This window comes from Parus major, chromosome Z (assembly GCF_001522545.3).
Source record: "Parus major isolate Abel chromosome Z, Parus_major1.1, whole genome shotgun sequence".
Taxonomy (NCBI): Eukaryota; Metazoa; Chordata; class Aves; order Passeriformes; family Paridae; genus Parus; species Parus major.
The window spans coordinates 62,490,429-62,514,974 of NC_031799.1; the positions used below are offsets into that span (position 1 = coordinate 62,490,429).

The 24,546-nt window shown below is 38.8% G+C and overlaps 1 protein-coding gene across 4 annotated transcripts in view; it reads left to right on the forward strand.

The window, feature by feature from the left end:
• The window catches only part of IPMK (inositol polyphosphate multikinase), a 63,864-nt gene extending 42,338 nt beyond the window's left edge, over positions 1 to 21,526 (forward strand). For 3 of the 4 annotated variants that reach the window (XM_015652296.3, XM_015652295.3, XM_015652297.3), the window contains 3 exons: positions 5,952 to 6,124; positions 14,851 to 14,932; positions 15,877 to 21,526. In XM_015652296.3, the coding sequence (XP_015507782.1) occupies positions 5,952 to 6,124; positions 14,851 to 14,932; positions 15,877 to 16,511 (890 nt within the window). In that variant the 3' untranslated portion in view covers positions 16,512 to 21,526. The remainder of the gene's footprint in view (positions 1 to 5,951; positions 6,125 to 14,850; positions 14,933 to 15,876) is intronic. The other variant, XR_001525296.3, reaches the window with a different exon arrangement.
• The last annotated feature ends 3,020 nt before the right edge of the window (positions 21,527 to 24,546 follow it).

Below are 24,546 nucleotides of genomic sequence, written 5' to 3' on the forward strand. Positions count from 1 at the left end.
TACATTTTATATCTTTACAGTATTATAAATATAACATATATTTCTTTATTCTCCTTCACGAATTTTTATCCAATGCCACATTTATCACATTTACATTCTTTTTCCTGTACACAAAGCTGTTGTTTTTCTTTCATTCTTGCTGCTTCAGGGGAGTTTCAAGGACATCACCTTTAATATTGTCGCTTGTACCAAAGGCTGGTTTGTGCAGACAGGCTTTTACTAAAATATCATGCCCACCTTCTGTTAAAATAAGCTCTACACTCTGGGGCTGAGGAAGCATTCAAACTGGAATCTGCTACTGTTTCTCTATAGAGGTTGAATCCCATCACTGTGGGATTTACCACCCAAAGCACTTATTTCAGCAGGTGCTATGGTGGGGATTTCCGCTTGTCATCCTCTGTTACTGGTTTGAATGAAACAAACATCTACTGTCTTAAAATTTGTGTTTGTGTAACATTAGGAGTCAGAAAGAAAAGGGTGTTTTGGAAGAACAATTGGAAGATTGTCTCTTCAAGAGAAAATAGATGTTGTTGTATTAGAAAGTAGATTTTCTTCTGGAGACTTTTCTATTTCACACTAGGGACATGGAGCTTCTGGAACACACAGAAACAAAGGGATACCATGGAGTCTATTTGAATATGTGGGCACCAAACTAAATGCCATGCTCCTTTAGAAAATATCTGTTTTCTTCTGCTTATGTTGTCACTTGATAGACTTGTTTTCCAAAGTAGTAGTAAGACAGTATCCAAAGACATGGTGTTACATCGACAGGAGAAAATGAAAGGAAGATTGTGGTAGTACCAACAGTTTCTTAGCTCAGATTTACCTTCATGGTTTCCTGTTTGCACTACCTCAAATAGCTCTACAAGAGCTATCTTTTTCCTTTCCTCATAATTTAATGTGTCTTGGAGTTGACTTAATATTCCCTCTTAATTGCAAATATGTTTTTTCTATTTGCAGCATGATCTTAATATGTGAAAATATGTGGTCTAACCAAGAGACAGTAATTCAACACATTGCTCATTTTGCTTTGAGGATTCAAAAGCCCTGTGCACCATGGAGCTGGATTTTGGAAGTTCGCCACCAGTCATTCAGACATAGGCAGTAGGAATAACTGTTTAAAGGAGGAGAAATATTTGATTTTGTTTGCTTTGCTTCTTGTAAAGGCTGTACACTGTCATGTGCCCTCTTCACAGAAAGCTGTGGTGACCATTCAACCAAAACACTGCACTGCCAATTCTGTTATCTATAGTATTCTATATCTATAGCATTAATGAGCTTTGTAGTCTTGATAGAAATCAAAGTCACTGGAGATGATGTAGCTTAGCAGAGTGTATATGTATTTTGTTCTTAAATGTAGATTGAAGATATATTTGTATGTTTGCTGCAGTCTTGACACTGGAAACCTGACCTTTCCCTTGGCAATCACTGCTCTGCAGGCTCTGGGATCACAGCTCTGTACAACCCAGTAGTAGTGAACCCAGTAATTTCCTATTGTTACTAAATTGGTCATAGGTGACTTCTAAAAAAACCAAAAAAACAAGCGTACTCTACTCTCAACTTGATTTGTGACAGTCTCTGAGTTTCAGGTAAGCAGGAGCTTCAGTTTGTAAGGTGAAGAACATAATTTTTTGCCTTAGGGAAATATTTAGGGGGAAGCATCAGCATTCTATACTGAAAATATAGGTAAATGGATGAAATTGCTAGCTAAAAGAGGCGAAATGTACGAAGTGTAAATGAGAATATAGGAAATGTGATAGAAAGGGTGGACTCCTAGTATCAATACAATTTGTAAAATAATTCCTGTTCTGCTGAAATCAGATACCCAGTGGTACTGCAGGGGAAATGGAGGTAGAGGTGGGATGCTGTTTTCCTAAGCTCATCTAAAATGGGTTGGATTTGAAATTTAGCTTCACTGGCATTGTGGATATTTGGAGTTTATTCACAAAGCAGTGGAAAAGTTGTTGCAAAGTTATAGGAGCCATCTGCTACTGAATTTTCTGAGTGTGACTGCCTAGTTATTGCCTGTGTTTTTTGGTTTTTTTTAAGTAACTTCATTGCTGCTCTTTTCATAGTGTTACCTAATTTTGTTACCTGAGAGCAGGACACATATAACCCAACTTCAAAACTTTCTTTTCTTCCTTTGTTGCTGCAGGCAATTGAGGCTCTTCCCTGCTTATTCCTATGTTTTGAGAGATGTCTCCTAAGTTATAAAAAGAAATCAGATGCCTTAAGTGATTTTTGTCTCTTCTGTCTCCACTGAGGACTGAATGCACTGGCATGTCTGTGCTGAAGTCTGCAGTGGTTCATGCCATGGATACTTGCTGAATTTTGGTGGTCTTTTGGTTTATCTTCTTTTGGACTGTAAAAATATGTTAAGTCACACCTTCCTGCCACTGGTAAATAGAAAAGGGCAGGGCAAATCTGATGAATGATTTATTTAAATCCTTGAAATGTATGGTCAAGACTATCTAGCAATGCAAGTTTTAATATAAAAATCTTTATGAATACCTCTCTCTGTGGGGGTTTTTAATGTAATCTAGTTTTAGATGGCAGATGCAACATTTCGTGAAGCAAACTGTGTTAGCAGGGCACTACATAATAATGTAGAAAGTCTAAATTGCTTGAAAAATCTGCAGGTTTTGTTTAATCAAGCAAGGAGAAGGGAGGAGAGTGCTCTAGTTTCCTGGGCTGAGGTGCAGACTCACTGAAGCCCTTGCGAAGGACACTTACGGTCAGAGCTTCAGAGACTTGCAGTAGCTGAATTGAAAATGGAGAGCAGTTGATATTTGAGGCTTAACTTTGTTTGCCTTAGTCTCAGTGCTTGGAGGTATGATAGGGGAAACTGCTGGAAGTGAAAGTTACATATGTACCAATATTGTGAAGCTGTTTCATTAGACTATTGGCTACAGTGCAAATAGGCACCAAACAGTGACAGGAAAAATGGGGTGTAAACAATTGATCCACTTGTTTGAAGCAATAATGAGAAAAAGTAACTTAGTATGGTGCTTTATCTGGGTGGCATTGCTCTGCCAACAAGGCCAGACAGCTTTGTGAGAGCAGAGGGGTGTGTTAACAGATATAACAGGCCCGGTTCTGAACTAGTGGTTAACTAACAAGAAATATTTAATTCCAAAAAGTGGGAGAGAGATGAGACATCTCTGGATAATTTACAGGCTCTGCCAAATAATTAGTGTTTCTCAGGGTTGGTGTTATCTACAAAGGTAATTTAATGCCTAATTTTAAAAAAATAGTTACTGTTACATTTTTAGGAGGTTGGTAAGGTAGTCTAAGAAATCTGAAAAGGATGGAGAACAAAGTGACAGATATTTAGAACTTTTAAGTATTTGGGAGGTGCTGAATGTATGGATAAAAAGGGGGAAATAGACCATTGAAGTAGAGGACAGCAGATACCCGTGGGTACTATTTTCTGTATGGTTTTATTTTAGGGCTGATGAGAACATTGCATCTAAGCAATTTGTATAATTTTTTTATTTCGAATAGTTTGATTCTGGAGTGCTTGCAACATGCTCCAAAGTATTTTGGAATGGGTGGTGAAGGACTGCAGCACTTTTCTAAAATTTTTTTGCATTTACTGTCTTTCTTCACCTCCCATTTAAACCTGTGGCTCTTTGCTTTTGAGAGCTATGTACTGAAAACCTTGAACTTTATTTAGTTATTTTCTGCATTGTTTTAGACTGATGACACAAATCTGTTGATTGCAGTGATTTCTGTAATATGCAAAAAGAGTCAGAAAGATGACACTTAGATTTTTTTTTTTAATAAGAGATGTCTAACAGATTTTATGGACTCCCCAGGTACTGGTAGTGGTTTGTCAAAGTCCTGCAAAAGCTCTGCTAGTATCTGACTGAATTAGACCTCTGTATAACAGCTTTGAAGAGTGAAAGTAGCACCTGCAGTTCAGGTGATACAGAATATGTTGCCTGGTAGGGGGAATATTTGTCCTGCTTCTCCTTTCAGGATATTCAGTGAGCAAATATGGAGTATGTTGGCTGCCTAGGACTCCTCAAAGTCAACTACGAGTTATTTCAGCTTGGATGTATTCCTGCAGTCGCAATTAGTGGGTGAGCTAGTCTATAATAAAACTCTTTTTGCTGTAGCTAGATTGATCCTGTAGCCCACAGGATACTGAAAGCTGGTGAAGTGAATTAGTAGAAGAGTAGTTTTGTTTGTTTTTAAATTAGTATATTGGTTTGACATGTTTTTCTGAAAATGTCTACATGAACAAAATTCCTAGTTCTATTTATACAGAAAACAGGCATCTAGGGATTAAATCAAACCTGTTTAAATTAATACATACATACTGTGTGAGAAAGTAGGACATTAGATCTTGATGGTGTAAAAACTGAAGCTCTCAGTAGGACTTAAAGTAGTAAAGTCCCTTTCATTTCTTTTCCTTAAGAAAATGTTTCTACTTATTAAATATATATGAAATATTGCTTTTTTGTAGGAGAATGGATTGCAAGTAACTTTGCCCCTGATGAGTTGCAGCTGTATAATTACCAAAGAGGAGGAATAGCCTTGCCTTAATGGGTTACACCTATGTCCAGTGAGGATGGGTGTTAAAAAAGGGTGGGTTAGCTTGTTGAGAGTTTTTTTTTTTTTTTTGCTGGGGGGGGGGGGGGTTGGAGTCTGCTGGGAGTTGGCGCCTGCAGTTANATGGGTGTTAAAAAAGGGTGGGTTAGCTTGTTGATTGGTTTTGTTTTGTTTTTGCTGGCCCTGCTGTGAGTTGGAGTCTGCTGGGAGTTGGCGCCTGCAGTTAGAGTCTGCTAGGGCCTGCAGCCAGAGTCTGTGAGTAGTTGGAGTCTGCTGGCAGTGCTGTTTACTGTAACACTTGTTCACCTTATTTTGACTCAGACTGGTTTTGTTACCTGTCTGTACCGCTTTCAAACAAGGTACTTTGTGCCTCTTTTAAAACTTGATCTAGTTTTGCTTTCTCTCACAATCCCATTTTAGATCATGCTGCAGGAATAGGGTATAATACAATGGTTTTTTTGTATTCAGACTGTATTAAACCCAAGGAAATCATTTATGGAAAAGGCTGTACTGGAAAGAAAAGCAGACTTGAAGTTTGTGCCTGGCGACAGGTGGATTTACAAACCACATATGAAGAATGAGACCAGTGTTGATGCTGTGTGTTGCCTTGGTTATGCTGCGTCCTAGCAAGGCCTGGAGGTGTGTGCAGCTGTCTCCCAAGCAGAGCTGTCTGGGAGAGGGCGTGTGTATTAATGGAAGTCCATTTCCTTGTTGTGTTCTCATAGTCAGTGTGAGGGTCATGCTGGTAATGATAAATTTCATCAGGTTTTAGATACTCCTTTAAATCTTCAGGCATTCTAAGTACTTCTGGGGTTTCCTTTGTCCAGCCACCCTGCCAAAGTGACTGTTAGAAGTGGATGAAAGGCAGCCTGGGATTCCAAGAGTGTTTCCTCCAAAAGATGTGCTGTGAGAAATGAGTGCAGATGGGAGTGGGATAAAAAGAAACAAAATGATATGCACTTCAGCCCCTGAAGGCTAGGACTGGAATGCTCGCTTCATTTTTAAAATGACACAAGAGACCATCTGAATTACAAAACCCGCCACACAGCTGCAAAACCTGTACTGGAATGTGGTTAGTAATACTCTTTGTGATATGGTAATGACTTAGTAAAAGCTACTCATGGATTTTATCTGGGCAGTAATTTGAATGCTAGGTTAACATGTTAATTGTATACAATTTTCTAAACAATAAAGCATTTAGATTTTCATAGCAATAGAATTTGTGGGTGTCAGTGATCATGATTTAGTCTGTATTCAGAGACAAATTTGACTCTTAAAGAATTCATGTTATGTTAAGTTTTAAACTATTCCCATTCCTCCACAGGTATTCAGCAGAAGCTATGTAATTATTTTACTTTGACCCGCTGTTAACAAAAGTCTTGGTTTTTTGACAGATATATATCTAAAACTGGAAGATGTGACCCGTAAGTTTAATAAGCCATGCATAATGGATGTAAAAATAGGTAAGAAAAGTTATGATCCATATGCTTCAGCAGAGAAGATACAGCAGCAGGTCAGCAAGTACCCCCTGATGGAAGAGATCGGCTTTTTGGTTCTTGGAATGAGGGTAAGAACTTGTTTTGTCTTCACTTTCAGTTTATGCTCAGGCCTCTTGTCCCACACCATTTACAGCAACTGGTTTTCCTAGCAAAGAACATTCCTCTTGAGTTTTACATAAATACAGTGTTAATGTCTTGGTAGTGCTGGTATTAGCTGTCATGTGAAATCTGTTCCAAAGCACTGCTCTGCTTCAAAACAATTAACTTGGCTGAGTTCATTAGGGCAAGCTATTTGCAAGCTGGGTACTGTATATGTGTACAAGAGAGTGGCTGGGTGTTTAAAACTTGAGTATAGTTGCAATTAATTCTTCACAACCGCAACAGATATTTAAGATTGTGAAGAGGATTTTTGTGTTTTCTTGCAGGCTTATATCAGAGATTTACATACCGAACCAGTTTTTATAATAATTTAACAATGAGCTGTATCCTCCACATTTTTCATCTTGATGCTCTGTTTTTAAATGAAAATAATTTTACATAAGTTTTCTATTTAGGGAAGAATAAGTAAGCTCTCAGAGGTCATGCATATAACCATGAACAGCTGCCGATGTTCTGCAGAGGTGATGCATATAGTTGTGAACAGCTGCTTATGTTTTATGTTTTAAAAAGCTTTCCATCAAAAGGAAACTTCCTTTGATATTTTCAGACTCAAGGAATGGCTGTCAGGGGAAGGTTAGTTGGGCATGCAGTCATCCCTATTAACTCTTAGCACTCTTAAAAATACTGAGTCAATATGTGTATATTGGCTACTTTAAAACTTCAATGTAAAGAAAAACTGTACAGAACATTTGTGGCTCAGTAAGAGAAATACATTGATATTACTGAGCTCCTGATGGAATTCAAAAATTTTCTGCAGTGATATAAATAAATAATTTTCCTTTTGATGTGAGATTTTTGTTTTTCTTTTCACACACATAGCCAGGGCTCCTCAAGCTCTGCATCAACATGCATAAATGGCTGGAGACTTTGATAACCTTCCCCTTTGCTGTTCAATAGCAACAGCAGCCAGATTGCATCATTGTTCAAGATAATTCTAGTATCTCTGTAATGTTTTGTGCAGAACTGCCCAGCCTCCCAGCCCTTAACTCTGCCTTGAGGTAAGCTATTATAGAAATTATAGTGGTCATGAGTAGTAATTATGTAAGCCTATGAGCAAGAATGTGGGAGTTAAGTCAAAAAAGAGCTAGTTTGGATGGAAAAGGAAGGTTAGAGATTATAACTTTGGATTTAGTTTATGTCATTATGTAACCTTTCCTATCTTACTTGTAAAACAGTGTACTTCATGTCCTTTGTTTCATGTCAGTGCAGAAGGAATGATTGCTTCTATGGTATGCTTGTGACTATTGTTTCTAACATTGTCACTTATGTGTGTCTTTGTCCTATTGCAGAATTTTTTTCAATCCCTTAATTCAGACTGGATGTATAATGATGATTGTCCCAAGGAATGCAGTTTTCCATCCATTGTTTAACTAGATGAGATTTGCATTTTTTGCCTTTGGCATCCAATTGCATGTTGGAAGCTGTTTTCCAAAGAGAATTTAAAAGGTTGCTTCTGCCCTCACACAGCACTTGGCAAAGTCTGAATTCACAAGGCGTGTTCTCTGCCTCTTCATTATGGGATATTTTCAGCCTGTCTGCTTGCTTTATTTTTGCAACATTCTGGCCATAATATGAAACACTCCTACATGGATATGTACTGCCCAGAACAGCTCATGTGTTGGATGAAGGTTGTTCCTGTTTGCTGGACAAAACATGATGTAACAAGGAAGTACAGAGGTTTGGTTTTAAACTCTCCATTCAGTGTTTTTTTGCCACAGAGGTGGGTTTGTGTGGTAAATTTTTACAAGACAAAGAAGGAGAAGGCCAGGAAAAAGAGAATGTAGCTACGCTTTTTCTAAAGCACCCATCTTAGGAGTTGTCATGAAGAGATGCAAGGAAAAAAGTGTTATAGGTGGGGGTTTTACCCCAAAATCTATTTACAGTGGTTTTTTACCCCAGAGGCTATTGAAGCAGCTTTTTCTTATGCATTGGTAAGCAAGCAGTCATCTGTTCATATGGTGTGTCCTTAAAAATACGATTCTGCTGTCTAGCCCAGCATTAATTTATGTACACAGTTCTGGCATTTGACCTGTATTTAGCTTAACACACTGAATAGACAGAATAGATATATGGAAATACACTTAGAAAGCACAGTTATTTTAATAACATAGTTTAAAAACAATTCTGTATTTAGTAGAGAAGTTCCTTGAAGTTCCTTTCTTTAATAGATGTCCCTGGATCCCTGGAATTGTCCAAGGCCAGGTTGGATGGGACATGGAGCACCTAATTTAGTGAAACATGGCCCTGCCCATGGCAGGGGATTGGAACTGGGATGTCTTTAAGGTCCCTTTGAAACCAGATTGTTCTGGGATTCCATCAGAATGGACATGGTTTGTTATGAAAGTAGTTAGAGTTTATGTAGAAGTTGGAAGTCACAGGTACTGTTGCAGTAGCAAAAATACAAATTGTAATTTGGTTTCTGTAGGAGACATACAAAACAATTAAGAAATCACTTTGTGGCACAGGCAGTGTTAAATACAGAGCATTTTGCGTGCTATTGAGTACAAACACAATGAATTTAAAAGTGAATTTTCTAATTTATAGCACATGATTCTGCAGGATATTTTCAAATTGACTGTAGCTGACTCTATGAGGTTTTTGTGAACTCTTTTTAGTATTGTGGTAGTTTTCACAAGTTAGTAACAAGATTTAGAAGAGAAGTCAGCATTAAATCTTGCATCTAGTTCAGATTCTTCTACACTAAAAAAATTACCAGAACTGGAGTTTTTACATTTATAAGTCTAATTCAAGCTTTCATGTGTAAGAAAACAGGAAGACAAAGCAAAACAAAACCTAAAAGAAAACAAACAAAAACATACATGAAATGAAAAATAAATAAAACCCTAACCCAAAGAAACTAGATGAAAGCTCTGAAAAAAAAAATCTCCAAAGCTGGAGCAGGTGGTATTTTATTACATAAAATATTCTAATGAGATGCTTCATGGAAGTTCTGCGAGTCTAAAACTACTGTATTAAGTTATTTTTAAGATGGTTCATGATTTAATTGCAGTGTTGTAGTTTATTTTATTTAGGAGATTAATAGCCTGCTTTTTCACTGGTTAAATTTCAACATAATTTCATTCTACAACTTTTTTTTGTAAGGACTTGACTAACACTTTATATTGACTGTCAAAGCATTTGGAGGTGCTCTTAGTCATATCACTCATTTAAAGTAGTCCAGAGGAACAAGGAAGCAAAATGGTCAGAGTAATATCTAAGTATAGTCTTGGAAATGAAGGAGCAGGGATGCATCTTTCCTGTGCTGAATTTTCAAGGCAGCAGCAAGCAGAGATGTGTGTACTTTCATCACTTGTCGTCTAGCAACAATAAATTAAGTTTCAAAAGGTAAAAATTAGGGAATGACATGTCTAGATAAATGGATTTGGATAACTGGGCATGCTCTCAGCAGCAGTGGTAATGTGAGAGCATTACTATAAAGCAGAGATATCAAATAAGAGAATGTTTTTAAACAAAAATTCTCCCTTTATTATTTTTTTCATCAAATCCTTGCTTTGCTTTCTTTTTGAAAAAGAAAAAATAAGACCTGTTGAAACTCTTTTAGATCTTCCACTGTGGCAGGATAAAGGGCCTGTAGAGAAACCTGGGTTACTTGAGCATGAAAGGAACATGTATTTATATTGGGACAGTCATGGGGTACAGGCAGAAGTGGGTGGGTGTGGGTCTTGGCCTAGCACTAGGAGGGTCTGTGCAGAGCTGGAGGATGGATACTGGTGTTGGATGTGCCTAGATGAGTTGGGATGCCACCTGCTTATTCCCGCTTTTAGCTTGTGGCTCTAGCTTCGGTAGCAGCTGGGTACTGACCTTCAGATGCTCTCAGGAGTGCGGAGGTGCCTTATTGTAAACAGAAGCTTCTGTGTTATGTCTTAACATTCACTCACCCCTATCTGTAGACAACTGGTAGGTGTATTTACAGAAAAAAATCTGAGGAGTGGGAAGCTTAGCACTGTCAAGTCTGGATACCTCAGCATCAGAGCATGTATCTTGAATCTCTTTGTCCTTGCTTAGGACACCAGATCCCACACTCCCCTTGTATGGGGTGTGCAGGGGAGTAGGGATGGGCATTGGGAGCTGCACAGGAAGCTGCTTTATAGGCACCATGGGAATGCCAGTGCCACACAGGTCTATGCTGTGCATGTTGCCGAGTCTGTCCTCGCTCTCCAGGTGCTCTGTAGTGTTCTACAGGCCTGCTCAATTGGGGTTATTTTTCCCACTTTGGGAAAGTGATGTGGATTAGCAGATATTTTTTTGCAGATTTGAAAGAACTCTGCAAATTACTGAATAGGGATTTTTATTTGTGCCAGTAGTATCTCCCCCAGATAGTGCTTGAACATGTATTCAAATTGTACTTTCTGGAAGTCAGGTAGTTGCCACAGTATTTGAACAGTATATACATTTTTCTGCCTTACCATGGACATTGGTACTTGTAACTTTTCTCTAAAAAATCCTTTTTCTGTTTCTCTCATTCTGTTGCATTTCTTCTGTATTTTTCTTTTTCTTCCTGGATTTCTCAGCCTCCTTTGGACTGAATTCTTTTCGGATCCTCCCTCGTGGGGAGTCCTGCTTATCTCAGTTCTTATAATTTGAAGAAAACTCCTGAGCTCATTAGAATCTTGTTTCTCGTGTTTATTAAAAGGTCATAACAAAACTTGTCAGGTCTTTCTAGGCTGGCTGCACAAGGTTATATCTTTATAATCTGGTACATTTCTTTCTTCTGATGGTACAAACAAGGTCTTGTGGCGCGCTTCGTGTCTGATGCACAAAATGGCCCCGAAGTATGCAGTTATTTTATCTTTATACCTATTTTTACCAAATTAACAATAGACACGTATATATTTTTCTTAATGATCCAATGACCCTTCACCTATGTGCTGCATTGTGGCATTTTCTGTTCAATCACTTGCTACTACCCAAAAACCTCTAGGAGAAGAACATGAAGAAGAAAGGACAAGAGACCACCCTAAATCCTCCATCTTGTCTCTTGTTCTCTTTTTCACCCAATGATTTAAGAAAACTTTTTAATCTACACACACTTTTAGCTTTTTCTATATAACTTCAACATTTGTTCTCATGTATCACCATGAAAATATGCTCGTGATTTTCATGTTATATGAAATTCAGTGTTTTTCTGGATCTTTAAGTATCAGAAACAAGGGCACACACTCTGTATCTCAGACTCCCAACAGTACTGAAGTACCATAATTAACATTACATAACATTTGATATCTGTTTGCCTTTGGTTTAATATCCTAAAGTTGAAGATTAAAAGTTTCAAATTCTGTATCTTTGCTGAGACCTTGCAAGGGTTGTGCTTTTTTAAAGATTGTGCTAGACCAACTTCTTATTTTAATTCAAGGTTTCCATCAGTCCAGGAATATCGTATGGATGAACTGTAATTGAAAAAAGGGTACAAAAAAGAAGGAACTGTATTTAAAAAAATGTACCAAAAGCTGTTTTGGTATGCAAACAGCAATGACTGAACACCTCACAGGGAGACAAAAGCCAAGTGCAGGTTTATAACATCTAAAGATCATTTCCCTCAACAGTTAATAGTCTGGATTTTTTGATGTGCTGCCCATACAGAGTCACTACTACTCCTAATTGTAAACTGCACCTGTTAGCTTGCTGGATTCCAGAGCCATTCATACAGGAAGCTAACTGAGTGGAAGTTACTTGTAGGCACAAGGAGAAGCCTTTGCACTGTCAACAAGAACAGCTCTGATTTTGCATAGTAAGAACATATAAAAATGACTAATGAAGCAGGAGGGTTCTTGTGGGCAGTGTTTTGTAGCTCATAGAAAGTTTTCTTTATCTTCCACTCAGCAGGAAACCTGCCACTGGATACAGAGGAAACACATAACAAGCTGTGGCAGGTAGACAAGAAATGAGATTTTCCTGCCTAATGGTTTCTTGGCTGCTATTAAGGTTACAGATCTTACTTGTCATTGTTATGACAGAAATGGGCTAATACAGACAGCTGCAACAAGAGGGATACAGAAAAAGCTTGGTTCAAAGGCAAAATGTCATTTTGGGAAGGGTTAATAGCAGATGATTGGTAGTGACCATGTGAACAAAAACACAGTAGAGCAGAAGGTCTGTCAAATAGGAAGTTGATTTTAGCCCCCTGTTCCTCCAGCACTGCCATCCCTGTGTTTGCATGGGTGAGGATGGAGCAAGGGCTGGTGAGAGATTGTTTCTGTTTCAACTTGGCTTTCAGCTCCCTTGCTTTCAGAATGAGGTGTAATGTATCTATATTTGAGTGAGGCTTTCTAGGAATGTTCAGCTAGTCTCTTCCTGCAGTTGCACTGAGTCTCAAGGTGATGGTAAGAGATGGTTTTTGTGATTATGCAGATCTGTTGTCCTTTAATGCCACTGGCTGTGACCAAGCCTCTTGGTGACTGAGTGCCTTCTGAGTGCACAAGGCAGTTAAACACATACATTAATTACACTCATGCTGTGGGTCTGGGACTTGGTGCTCTGTCACTGACTGTTTGTATAGTTAAAAATATGCTGTTAATGCAGCATGAACATCCATCCAGCTTGGTGTTTGTAAGCTATATAGAAAGACATTTGGGGAATGGTTTTAAAATTAGGTTTTTTTTGGTTCAAATTGTAGTAAGAGGTGGGGCAGCTTCTTGAGAAACCCAGTTCAGAAGCACAGGGTCTTCACACAGATGTGCTGCTCCAGAGTTTCTTTGGAAAGCAAAATGAGCTTGCAGATCTTAATCAGCATGTTTGAGCTAGTGCCCATGTCACAAAAACTGTAGCTCCTCCAGGAAGAGGTATGGTTCTGGTAAACAAGATGATTTGGTCAGGTACTGCTGCAGTGCTGATGTCTGCAGAAAGCTGCTCCTGGGCCAGCTCCATGAGAGCACTTAATATCATTAAAATGAAGTCACAGCTAGTGAAAATTCAGTTGTAGTCATCAGACTTTTGATTCTCTTTCTAAGCAATATTATTCTTTATTTAACTGCCTTTGACTTGTAGCTCTTTGAAAAGTTTTGAAACTTTTGGTATGTTTTTGAAGGATACTTTTGTAGCTGAAGTGTTTACATAAGTAATCTTTGGGTATATGCTGTACTTCTTTCATGTGCTTTGGAAAAAAAACCAGCAAAAACTAAGTGGAGAAAAATTGCTGTTCCTGTGAAACCAAAATCACAGTTGTCAGATGCAATTTTAGAGTAATTCATCTCTGCAATGGCCTTCTTCATTTCATAGTCATGGAGGCCTCAGTTTCTCCAAGTATCGTAACAGTGTTTGAAGTTTCTCTGCTACCGAGATCAAACATTTAGACTTACGGCTCTTTGTTTTTTTAAAATAATGGGAACTGTTTACTTCCCCTTCAGTTCATGGTTGGTGACTTAAAGTCAGTTTCTATGCACTATAATTGAAGTTCCTGGAGAACTGGGTTTAGTTACTTCTATCTTTTTGTCAAAATAAAAGTTATTTGAGACTGTTCTTCCCAGCTGCTTTGAAAAACAGGAGGTGGGGATCTGTATAATCGTACTGGATTTATTGTTGTTTGGATGGGGGAGAGACATTTCAGGGTGATGGGCTGTAATGAAAACAGGGAATTCTATTTTCTTTATTTAATGCTTCTGTACCATTCATTTTTATTGCTGCTGTTTCAGTATTGTGGACTTCATTGGTTGGCTTCATCAAGAATAAGGCCCCAGAGGAGAGATGAGGAGCAGGCACCTCAGTAGTGTGCCCTGACTCTCTTTAAGTGGGAGCCTCTCTGTTTACAGCAGTAAAGGGAGGGCAGGGCTGTGGATGGGGTGGGTGCCACAGGGATGGGTGGTCTGAACAAGTGCCAAGCACCAAATTCCTGCCAGAGACAACTGCCTGCTTGGTAACACCGTTATTTCTGCAAATAAAAATTGTCTATACTTTCATAGACAAATTATACTTAGGCCTTGCTGCCTTTCACGTTTCTGCTGTGGAAATATTTCAGTGTGAGAGAAAACATGTCTATATGTAAAGCAGTTTCAAATTAAGTTCTTAAGCTTGTACAATTCCTGATATGGACAGAACTGTACCCATGTGAGTTGCCTCCCTTTCAGATGAGAGCTGAAATACTGCTGTTGGTGCTGGAACCAGCGTTTGCTTGTTTGCAAAAACTTGTTGCCATTTATTTAGTGCAGCCTTATTTGTGCTGACAATTGCAGATGGGTCTTATGGAGCTGGGCCTTGGTGGTCGCATACAGTAATTGTTACTGTTTTGCTCTTGTGCTATTTAGTTGTATAGTTTCTAGAACTCAAAATAATTGCATTGAAATTTTTGCTTTGTTGTCTTACTGATTCAACATCCTCAGTAACACAGATAAGGGTCTGATAGTTTCACATCTCAATTGTGATTTACAGGGCCTTCTGAAAGAGTTCCCTGTAATGGGTGCATTGCCTTTTGCCACTACCAGGATGTTTCTAGCACAGGAAAGCTGTAGCTTGGAGCCCAAGGGCTGAAGGGAGAGTTTGGGAGAGCAATACAGTGCTGGGCACTGCAAGAAACATAAAAACTGTGAGGGCTAAATGTTTTGTGGCCTGTGAGGTGTCTCTTGCTCTGCAGAAATACTGGTGGTTTAAAATACATAGGGAGCCCCCTCCTTGCCTCTTTCAGGTGTACCACATGTCTTCGGACAGCTATGAGACGCAAAACCAGCACTATGGAAGGAGCTTGACCAAGGAAACAGTAAAGGATGGTAAGTAAGGGGATTGGAGTGTCAGAACTTGGTGGGCTTGGATTTTTTCATTTAAATACTTATTTATAGAACAGTTTGGAAAAGTGGTCTGGGTGTTCCCGTTTCAAAACTCCATTTTGTCCTCATGTCAGACAGTTCTTTGCCTGTTCCCTGTAGTATTTGAGCTGCCTGTCAATCAGAAATTAAGTGGGTAGTTGGCTGTAACAGCACTGCAGACTGTAGGAATTTTCTCCTTGTGTCTCTTTTACTACTAATAGAGAATTCTAGAATTCAACTTTGCAGCTTTGAAACTATAATGAAATAGAAATACTTAAAAGTATTACATGCTTTTATTATAAATTATTTTTTCTGTCTGTAGTCTTCTGTGAATATCTAAGTGTATTTTGTATTATTTCTATTAGAAAACTACTATGAAAGCATTTTTCAGTTCAAAGGACTTTATCAGTTGAAGCCAATCCACATGTTGTTCTACATTAACAATGAACAGAAATGGGGCTGTTTGGTGATAATTATTGCAAACTAGTTATTAGACACCTGCTCATCTGTCCCCCAGCAAGGAACAGAAGGTGTACACATGAACACACTCATAGTAACAAGCTTCTTAAACCTATTTATGCATGGAGAATTTAATGGGTCCCTGCCCAAAACTGTCCAGACACTCGTTAAACTGACCTTGGGAGCAGGAACCAAGTTCATTTACTATGTGCTTGGTACATTTACTTACAACCCAATCCCAAGCTGTAGTATTACACAGCAGGTGATGTGACTGAAGGTCTTAGAGTTCTTAGGTTCACTTTGAGTTTAGTTAGTAATTGCCTGAGCAGAAACTACCTGAATGGTGTCTATTCCTTCAAATAAGAGCATACTAATCCCCCCAAAAATAAAAATCATTTGTTTTCCGTTCAGAAATTAAAATAATCCAAGTATGTGTGTATTTCTTGCAGGCATCTCAAAGTTTTTCCACAGTGGGTACTGCTTGAGAAAAGATGTGGTAGCTGCCAGCATTCAGAAGGTTGAAAAGATTTTGGAGTGGTTTGAGGGCCAGACACAACTCAACTTCTATGCAAGCTCATTGCTGTTTGTCTATGAAGGTTCATGTCAAGCGACAGCTGTGCGGTTGAGTGATGTCACCTTGTCAGAGAAGAGAAGGGTGCCCAAAGGCCTGTTAGCAGGTGGAGATGTATTGGAGTATAATAATAATATTAATGTAATAAATTCTACAGAGAATGGAAAAATTGAAGCCTCTGTAAGTAAAAGCTTGTCTGAATTTTATGCACTTCACAAAAAGGCATGCTCGAAGAGGCACCACAGTCAGCTCTCTCTAAAAGTTGAAAACTCAGAGCAAGACAATGTGTGGAAAACCAGCCCATGCATTACACAGGAGCACCTAAATGGAAATGTTCTACCCCAACTGGAAAAAGTTTTCTATCACGTGCCAGCAGAGACCAAGGAAAGTGCAAATGTTGAAGTTCGAATGATTGATTTTGCTCATGTGTTTCCTAGCAACGCAAAGGATGAGGGCTATATTTATGGTCTGAAGAATCTAATCAGAGTACTGCAAAATATTTTGGATAACTGAATTCTTTGCTATGTTTTTTATTGGGGGCCAATGATAAAGAGCAACAACATGAAGAATTTCTGCACTTGTAGTGCTGTATAACTGGGTTTGTATTGTTCTATATTTTATTTGTCTTTGTACTTTTGGTAGAAGGGTTTAACTTTTTTATAATTTCACTCAGGAAAAATACTGATTGTTAATTAGGAAGTGTGAAAGGATGAAGATATTTGAGATAAAGCAGGATGAGTAAATTAATAGAATGAAATTTATATGGTTGACTTAAGTCCAAGAACTACCAGAAGCAAGGGTTATGTTAGTTCCTCTAATAACTTTAGCATAGATGATGTTTTTGCCCATTTAACCTTGACACTGAGCCGCATCTCCATTAAGAGGTGTTTAGAAAATAGACTGAAAGTCGTAAGGTGCAGGATTGATGTCTGCAGTACTGCCCTTGTGTTTACTGTATTTGAATAACTGGAGTAACTCTGCATGGAGAGAAATCCTGTTCTGAGTCAGCAGTCTCACCTGAAGCCAATGCATCCCAAAGTGCTTTTCCATGTCATGGGACAATATTGTTCTTTCAGTCCTTCCCCCTTTGTGGATGTCTGTAGCCGATGTTCACCACAGATGAGCTATCATGTAATTTGTGTTGAGGTGCTAAGAAAATGCTGGAGTACAATAGCATAATAGGCTTGAACTGCACAACTTCTAGAGAAACTGTTTGTTCTTAAGAACAAGTGAAAGAAGGCAAATGCAAGATGTTCCAGGAGCTAATTTGGTTTAGGAGATTGTCAGTCTGTTGCTGTGAGTGTCTGATGCTGTGATTAAGGAAAATGTCTCACTCTGTTCTCATGGCCCTGCTCTAACAACATTGATTTAAAAAGCAAACTAATAGAATGGGGAAACAAGTGTTTTGGGTGAGTGTACAGAGCTCTTCTGGATGTAATCAACTTGTATTTTTGCAGTGTTTGATGCTTCCACTGCTGGGGAGCACTGACTGGAACCGCAAGCAATACAGGTGGAAGAGCCTCCTGTGAGATCATTTAGCCTTGGAGCCACTAGGTGTGCCACCACTTGTGCCAGTGGAGCTGTGGCTCTCCCATCCTGGGGCTGCAGACACTGCAGGTTTCTTTAGTGACATACAGACAAGCTGTGTTATTTGAAAGCTGTACTATTTCCTTCCTTTTCACAAGAAAAATTCAACTTTTGTGTTGAATACTTGAGATGATCAGTATGATGTGTCCAAAGCAATTTTGGTGTATCTCTTCTGTATGCTGTGTATGTAGCTGTGCTGCCATGCATATTACAGTGAGCTGTATGAAAAGTGGGAATGGAGGAGTCTTGCCATCCCTAGAGCAAGATTTTAATGCTTAAAGCATTTCCAGGACGAAAATGTTTTAGAATGGATTTAGTCATTGGAAACATACATCTTTTTCATGTGGACTTAGTGACCCTATGGCCTTGCTGCTCTCTCTGTATGATGTTCTTCACTATGCACTCAGCTGTGTACAGCTTGACAAGTTCATTGGACATCTGTTTTCTACATGACAAAGACATTCATATTTTTCAAGCAAATACGCTTGAAATAATAATTTTTTTAATAAAGCTGAATTTTTAGCTCTATTTGAGAGCTTGATTTAATTGGGAGAAACAGGGTATTACTGTGTATAGAATTACATGGTTTAAACTTTAGAGCTCATATTGGCCAATACATTCTTTCAAGACTGAAACCAACCTTTTAGTAACATGATATTTCAGAAGTATGGGAAAAGGGGCTTGCAGGAAGGGTGAAAATTCCAGTGTGTTGAAAATTTTATGGGAAATACAGTGAAGTCTGACAGGGGAAGTACCAGGAAGAGAGGGACTTTTTTCCTACCTGGTATTTCTCTTGCACCTTATAGTTAATATATTCCCAACTCTCTGTGATTTAATTTAAGCCATATTTTAGAAAGAGTTTGTGGTTTTGATTGCTTTTTCACTGGTTTCTCTGTTATAATTTTGTTGTTCTATCCCGTAAATAGTCAATGCTAGAGTAGTCCAGACTGGTAGTGGCCTTGTATGATAAAGTTACAAGGTTTTATAAGAAAATATGGGCAAAACCATTTAAACATCATCATTTTTGTTCTCTGTAATTCATCTCTTCTGGATTTTAATCCATTTTGTACCAGAAAAACGAGGCATATTCTTCAAGTCAGTTATTGGAAAATGATTAGTATGCACTTAGTACCATGCACTCACCTGTTTCTGCTTTAAGATACATGTCCTCAGTGTTTGAATGCTCTTTAAGTATTGATTGTTTTGTTGGCTATGGCAGTATTTGTAACACACCTGGAATATTGTCAACCTGTCAGAATATTTTGAATAAAAAAATTTTATCATGGTTTTTGTACCAGTAGTTATTATGAATGTATTTCTGATAATTTAAAATGTAGCTTAAGAAATAACAGTATTTTTCATTGGATATTGTGCAAATAAAGCTTGCCATGGAGATGTTTGGACATAGTTCCAGCTGTGAGTTTGAGCCTGCAGAGGCCTTATATTCATATTTTAGACATGATGTGTCTTGTGTCTGAGCCAATTGTTTTCAGTTACAGTTGGAAATGTATTTACAGAAATCATTAAGCATTACAAAAATCAATAAATGAATCATTAAATGTAGAATTACATTTCTATGTAATTAGAAAATGAAGAGGGAGACAATGGGTCACTGAACTGATGTGTACTCTCAATGATAGGTCTCCCTCTCTCTCAGCAATGCCTCTTTTGTTCTCTGGACAAAGTATGCAGGATAGGCAACCATTACACGGAAATCTTTACTGGAATGGTTATAAGGCTTGTAGATATTTATGTCCCATAAAACAGTGCTGCCCCAGCCTAGTGTGTAGCTGGGTGCTAGGCCTGTTGAGGAAACTGATGATTTTTATGCAATAAGAGTTGGGTTTAGCAGAACCAACAGAACTCATGCTATATTTTCACTCATGGACTCTGAGAATATAGGCTTCTGAAGCCTTTCTGCCTAGGTGATGTGAGAACTGGGCTTAGGCTTACCTAAGGAGAACTTGAGATGTATAAATTTTATGAAAAACATTTACAAATGTTATTTTTGAATATGGGTGAAATTTGTTGCATAAATTGCATTGGAAGTTATTATGCCACTCTGAAATAATTGGAATAATTTAATCAATTTGTTTTATGAACTGGAGACTTTACTTGTAGTTGTGATTCTGATGAAACTTGGACTGTTTCATTTTTTTTCTACTGTAATGCATAACCAGAGCATTCTTTTCCATAATTGCACAATTTCATGGAGAACTTTTAAGAGTACTAAGTAGATTAGGAAATCACTAATTTCCATTAAATTGATTAAAAGAGTGTGTATGTTATGAAAATACTTCAGTGCATGTACTATTGTAAGTAATGTTAACATGTCATGAATCTAGAACCTCAGTAAAACTTCTCACCTGCACTGAGCTCCTGATCTGAGTCTGGATTGTGCAGAGTTTAAAATGGGCCTTCTCGGCTGTAACAGCAGCAGTGGTGAAGGAATGGTGCCACCTGGCCATATCAGATGTGCAAGAGTGTTTACATTATGAGCCTAAAATTATTGGAGTGACTTGCTCACTTCATGATGCAAAACACAATCAAATGTAGGAAGACACTGGAAGAGTGAAGACTCACATCCACAGTTGCTGTTTAAATTTAGGATTAGTTGTTCATTCTCCTAATTTCTTTAGGGTTTTTTTTCCCCTACATGCAATTTCCTCCTGAGTGCCCTTGCCACAGGTGACATCATGATGGAAATTTGTATATCCTAAAAAGCTTTTGCCCTGTAACTCCTCATGAAGTGACACTATTGAAAAACACCATAAAATGTGTCGAATACTGTGGGAATACACTCTCCCCTGAAGAAGCAGGAGTGGCTGCTGGTGGACAGCATGATTTGATGGGAGACTGGATCCATAGGCTTTGTGCATGTTCTTTACTCATGAGTTGAAGAGGACGTTCTGGAGGCAAGGTGAGTGACAGCTGAACTGTGTGGAGTTTTCCTTCCCTCACTGCAGTTCAGGTGGAGGTTTGGATTTAAGGAGGTAGTACAGCAGAGAGCAGTGAGAGTTCCTAAGGAGACCTGAGCAGGACACTGGGTCCATGCTGTAGCACAGAGAATGGCTACAAGTAAAATACAAAGGCTGCAGATCTTTGGTTGTCCCACAGACAATATATATATTGTGCTTATTCATTGGGTTAAGACATGATGTTATCTGGGAAGTGCATTCATCACCATAGCCATGGGTGAAATAGTGTCTGTTTGTCATGTACACAGCAATCTGTAAACAGAAGCTGCAGTAGAAAATTGTCTTCCAAAGGGAAAATATGTTTGAAAGGGAAAAATAAGCAAACTAAGGGTTGTACCGCAGAAAACATATTTCAATAAATATCTTTTACTCTGGTCTTGTTTAGTGGAGATGGGCCTTGTGGATTTGGAGTTAAACTCGTTACATGACATTCAGTAGCAAAGTCAGAACAAAGGTACTTCAAAACACTGTAGTTTGAATTATGTACATTGGTTCAAGTAGTTATTTCATAGGCCACTTTTTAAAAAAGAAAGTAACTTCCAAATACAATGTGTTGCATGTGACTAAATGAAGCTACAGTGCACAAAGACACTTTAATCCTCTGGGAACTGTATTGGAATGTAGATGAAACCATGTGAAATTGCACCTGATGTGTTTTTAATAATTTTTGAGATTTAAAGTTCTACATTCATTATGGTTGATGAATGAATGTGTCTAGTCTAGTCTCAGTTTCTTTGATCTAAGTGTCTAAAAGTGCCCCTTAATCTCCTTTGTGTTTGTAATTTCATTTGCTATTTTCTGACATTCCTGGACCATAGGGAGCATTGTTAATACTACCTATGTTTATTCTATAGGACATTGTGCTGTGCTACCTGCCAACTTTTGTAACTTAATTATTAGTGATATTTAGGGTCATTCTAATAGCTGTATATTTGGAAAATTATTAAAATTTTCTGCAAGTGACTTGGAAGTATAATTGGTTTCTTTTAAACACAAGAAGATTGTTGAGAAAAAAGTTTACTTGACTATTACCTGTACTGATGAATCTTTCTTTCCTTCTTTCTCCTTTTTTTCTGTGCACTCTATAATGGGTTTCCCTTGGATTTACCAGGTTTGCTTTACCACCATATTTTTGTCATAGCATCCCATTGCCATTGTTTATTGGGAATACCTGCTGAGTATACAAGATTCATGTCTTTAAAATAAAAAAAAGAAATTCCACAATCCTTTAAACTCATCCTGGAAAATCCTTAACAGGCCCAGAAGAGGCGGTATATGTTGTTGATTACAAGTCCTTTTGCATCCAACATCAGGTCCCAAACTCCAAAAGCGTGCAGGAACAGCCTTAGTGCTTCACTTTTAAGTTGGTTTGGAGGGGGGATTATGTTGTGAATTTTTTTTTTTTTTTTTTTTTTTTTTTAATGTGTTGTCTTGCCTACCTGTCATGATGTAGAGCAAAGGATGGGACCACCATGCTTTGAGATGATTTATTGCTCGAGTAGGCCAGATAAAATCAGTCTGAAGGCATGAGGTTTAGAGGTGCAGCAAGTCAGCCATAGCTCAAGGTAGTCACAGCTTTCTTCTCCACACAGCAATATATAACATTTTGGTCCAATAGACAGCTGACACAAAACTTGTTTCTACTTATTAACCTATCACCTTTGCTTAATTTTGCTGCACCGCATCTTTGTGTTAGCCACTAAGCTGACAGGTCACATACACACACCTCTATTACAGTTTCTAGATCTCTAGCCTACTATATAACTCAGTTATTACAGCTCAAACCTCTAACTATTTTACCTAATATAATTTCTTCCCTACTCTAGACATATTCTTACTTATACCTATAGAGACTTAAGTTTATAATTTCTCTACCCAATGTCTGTGTACCTTCATCATTACATTAACCCAAGCTCTTTCCAAGGCTGCAGATTGAACCCTTCATCATCTGTTGAAGTTTCTATTTTTTCCATTTCCCACATTGTACAAAGCTTTGTAAATGCGTTCAGTAGTCTTAAGTATTGTGCCATGGCTCTGTGCAGCCTTCCTTCCCATGCTTGAGAATTGGAAGAAATTACGGGGTGAGGCTGTAACTGGCAAAAACCACACTATTGTGAGGAACTAGGGCTTTTTGTGTTTTGAATTTAAAAAATGAATAGTGGTTATGCACTGAAGAATCTTGTACAGAAATCCCCATTTCCTTGTTGGTTTAAAGTGAAGAAGGAATCACACTCTGATGCCTGCTCTCATCACTTGGGGGTATTGACTGGCTGAGGCTTACTGTCTCTGCTCTCTCCTTCCTTTCGTATGTGTGCACGTTTGAAGAGCTGTACTGTGAAATACATGAGGGAGCTGATGTGGCTGAGAACTGCAGACTAAGAAAATGCCATGTGAGGAGATATGGAGAGGAGCTGGGGAACTGCATAGAGCCCCCACATAGGGGGATATCCAGGATGGACACAGACTTCAGGCTGTCAGGATATGGCCCTGTGTGACAACCAAACATACTATTCTCAGCACAAAGACCTACTCATGAGTCTCTGCTAGCTTAAGCTCTTGGGTTTGTGTTCCACTGCCTCTGTGCACAGCATGACTGATGCCTGGCAGATGCCAGATTTTACAGTCCCACTTATAACTGACATGTAAATGAATACTTTTCTGCTCTCCTGGCTTACTCAATTTGGCTCATACTCAGGGAGAGAAGTGCCTCTTCTGTGTGGAGGAAAGATGGGCTGTGGGAGGGGAATGGGTGTTAATCTATTCAGTGCAGGTAGGTCAAGGGCAGCTGCAGGGGAGCTGCAGGTTGTACTCTGGGGCGGCCCTGGGCCAGAGGCTGTGACCTGCTGGCCCTCTGTATAATGAGGGCCTCGGGGACCTGTGGCCTGGCAAGGGGACTGGACACTTGGAGACAAAATAGGAGCGGAGGGACTCGGACTTTTGTGCTCAGACTGTGAGGGAATAAAAGCCAAGGGGCTCCTCGAAGGAACCACCTGGAATTACTTAGTTACTTGGTCATTGAACCAAGCTTAAATTAAGAATTTGAACGTCTGAGACTCTGCCATGGGAAACCTGGGTCCATGCCCATAAGGTAACCCAATGTGAGTGTGGGGTGCAGCTGCAAAAGGGCCTTGGTCCAGCTCAGGTGGTGTGCAAGAGTGAATGTCAGAGTGGTCCTGGATACTCGGGGAAGTTTCCTTAACTATGGAGTGTCTCAAGAGCCATTAAAAAGTCTTGCTTTTAGTATCAGACATTTCACTTATCTCTGTTTGCTGCTCTGCTGATTTTGCTTATTCTTTTCATCTTTCTTGCCATCCCCAAATGCAGACTTCCTCTAAATGTACCTGTAGTTTGTGGTTTAGGCCAGCACAAGATTTGAGGATACATACAATCTAGAATAAGAACTGTAAAATACCTGCCATATACACATTTTCCTCTGGCCATCTCTACACTTCCTTTGACCTTGAACAGAACAAATAAATCCAACCTGTGTGTTGTGCAGTGTGTCTGAAGGGCAGCCAATTGCCTGTTGCCCTGGATGGCAGTAAAGGATTGGTGTCAGCACACTTTGGTTGATGAAGTGTAAGGAGGAACTGAGTTCAGCCCATTTTTCCACAGCTATATAAACTGCAATAAGGCTGGCAATAAAAACTTGATTTTTTTAGCAGTTTCACTGGATATAAATTGTGCCAGCAGATGGTAAGCTGTCAAATAGGTACCACGACCAAGTAATAATTTTGCAAAATCACTTCTCAAAAGAAAGAAACAAACCAGGAATAGCTACAGTGAAAATGCTGGCAACTTGGGCTTGGGCAACGTGAACCTTTTTTCAAGTACTCTGATACTCAAATACTGGCGTCTCATTCAGGATATGCCCTTGGGCTTCCCCAATACTTGTTCATGTAACTTTGTAGGTTGAAGGGATTAATTCCCAAAAAACATCATGTTCTGTATCAATCAAAAACCCTTGGGAATGTGTTATGGGT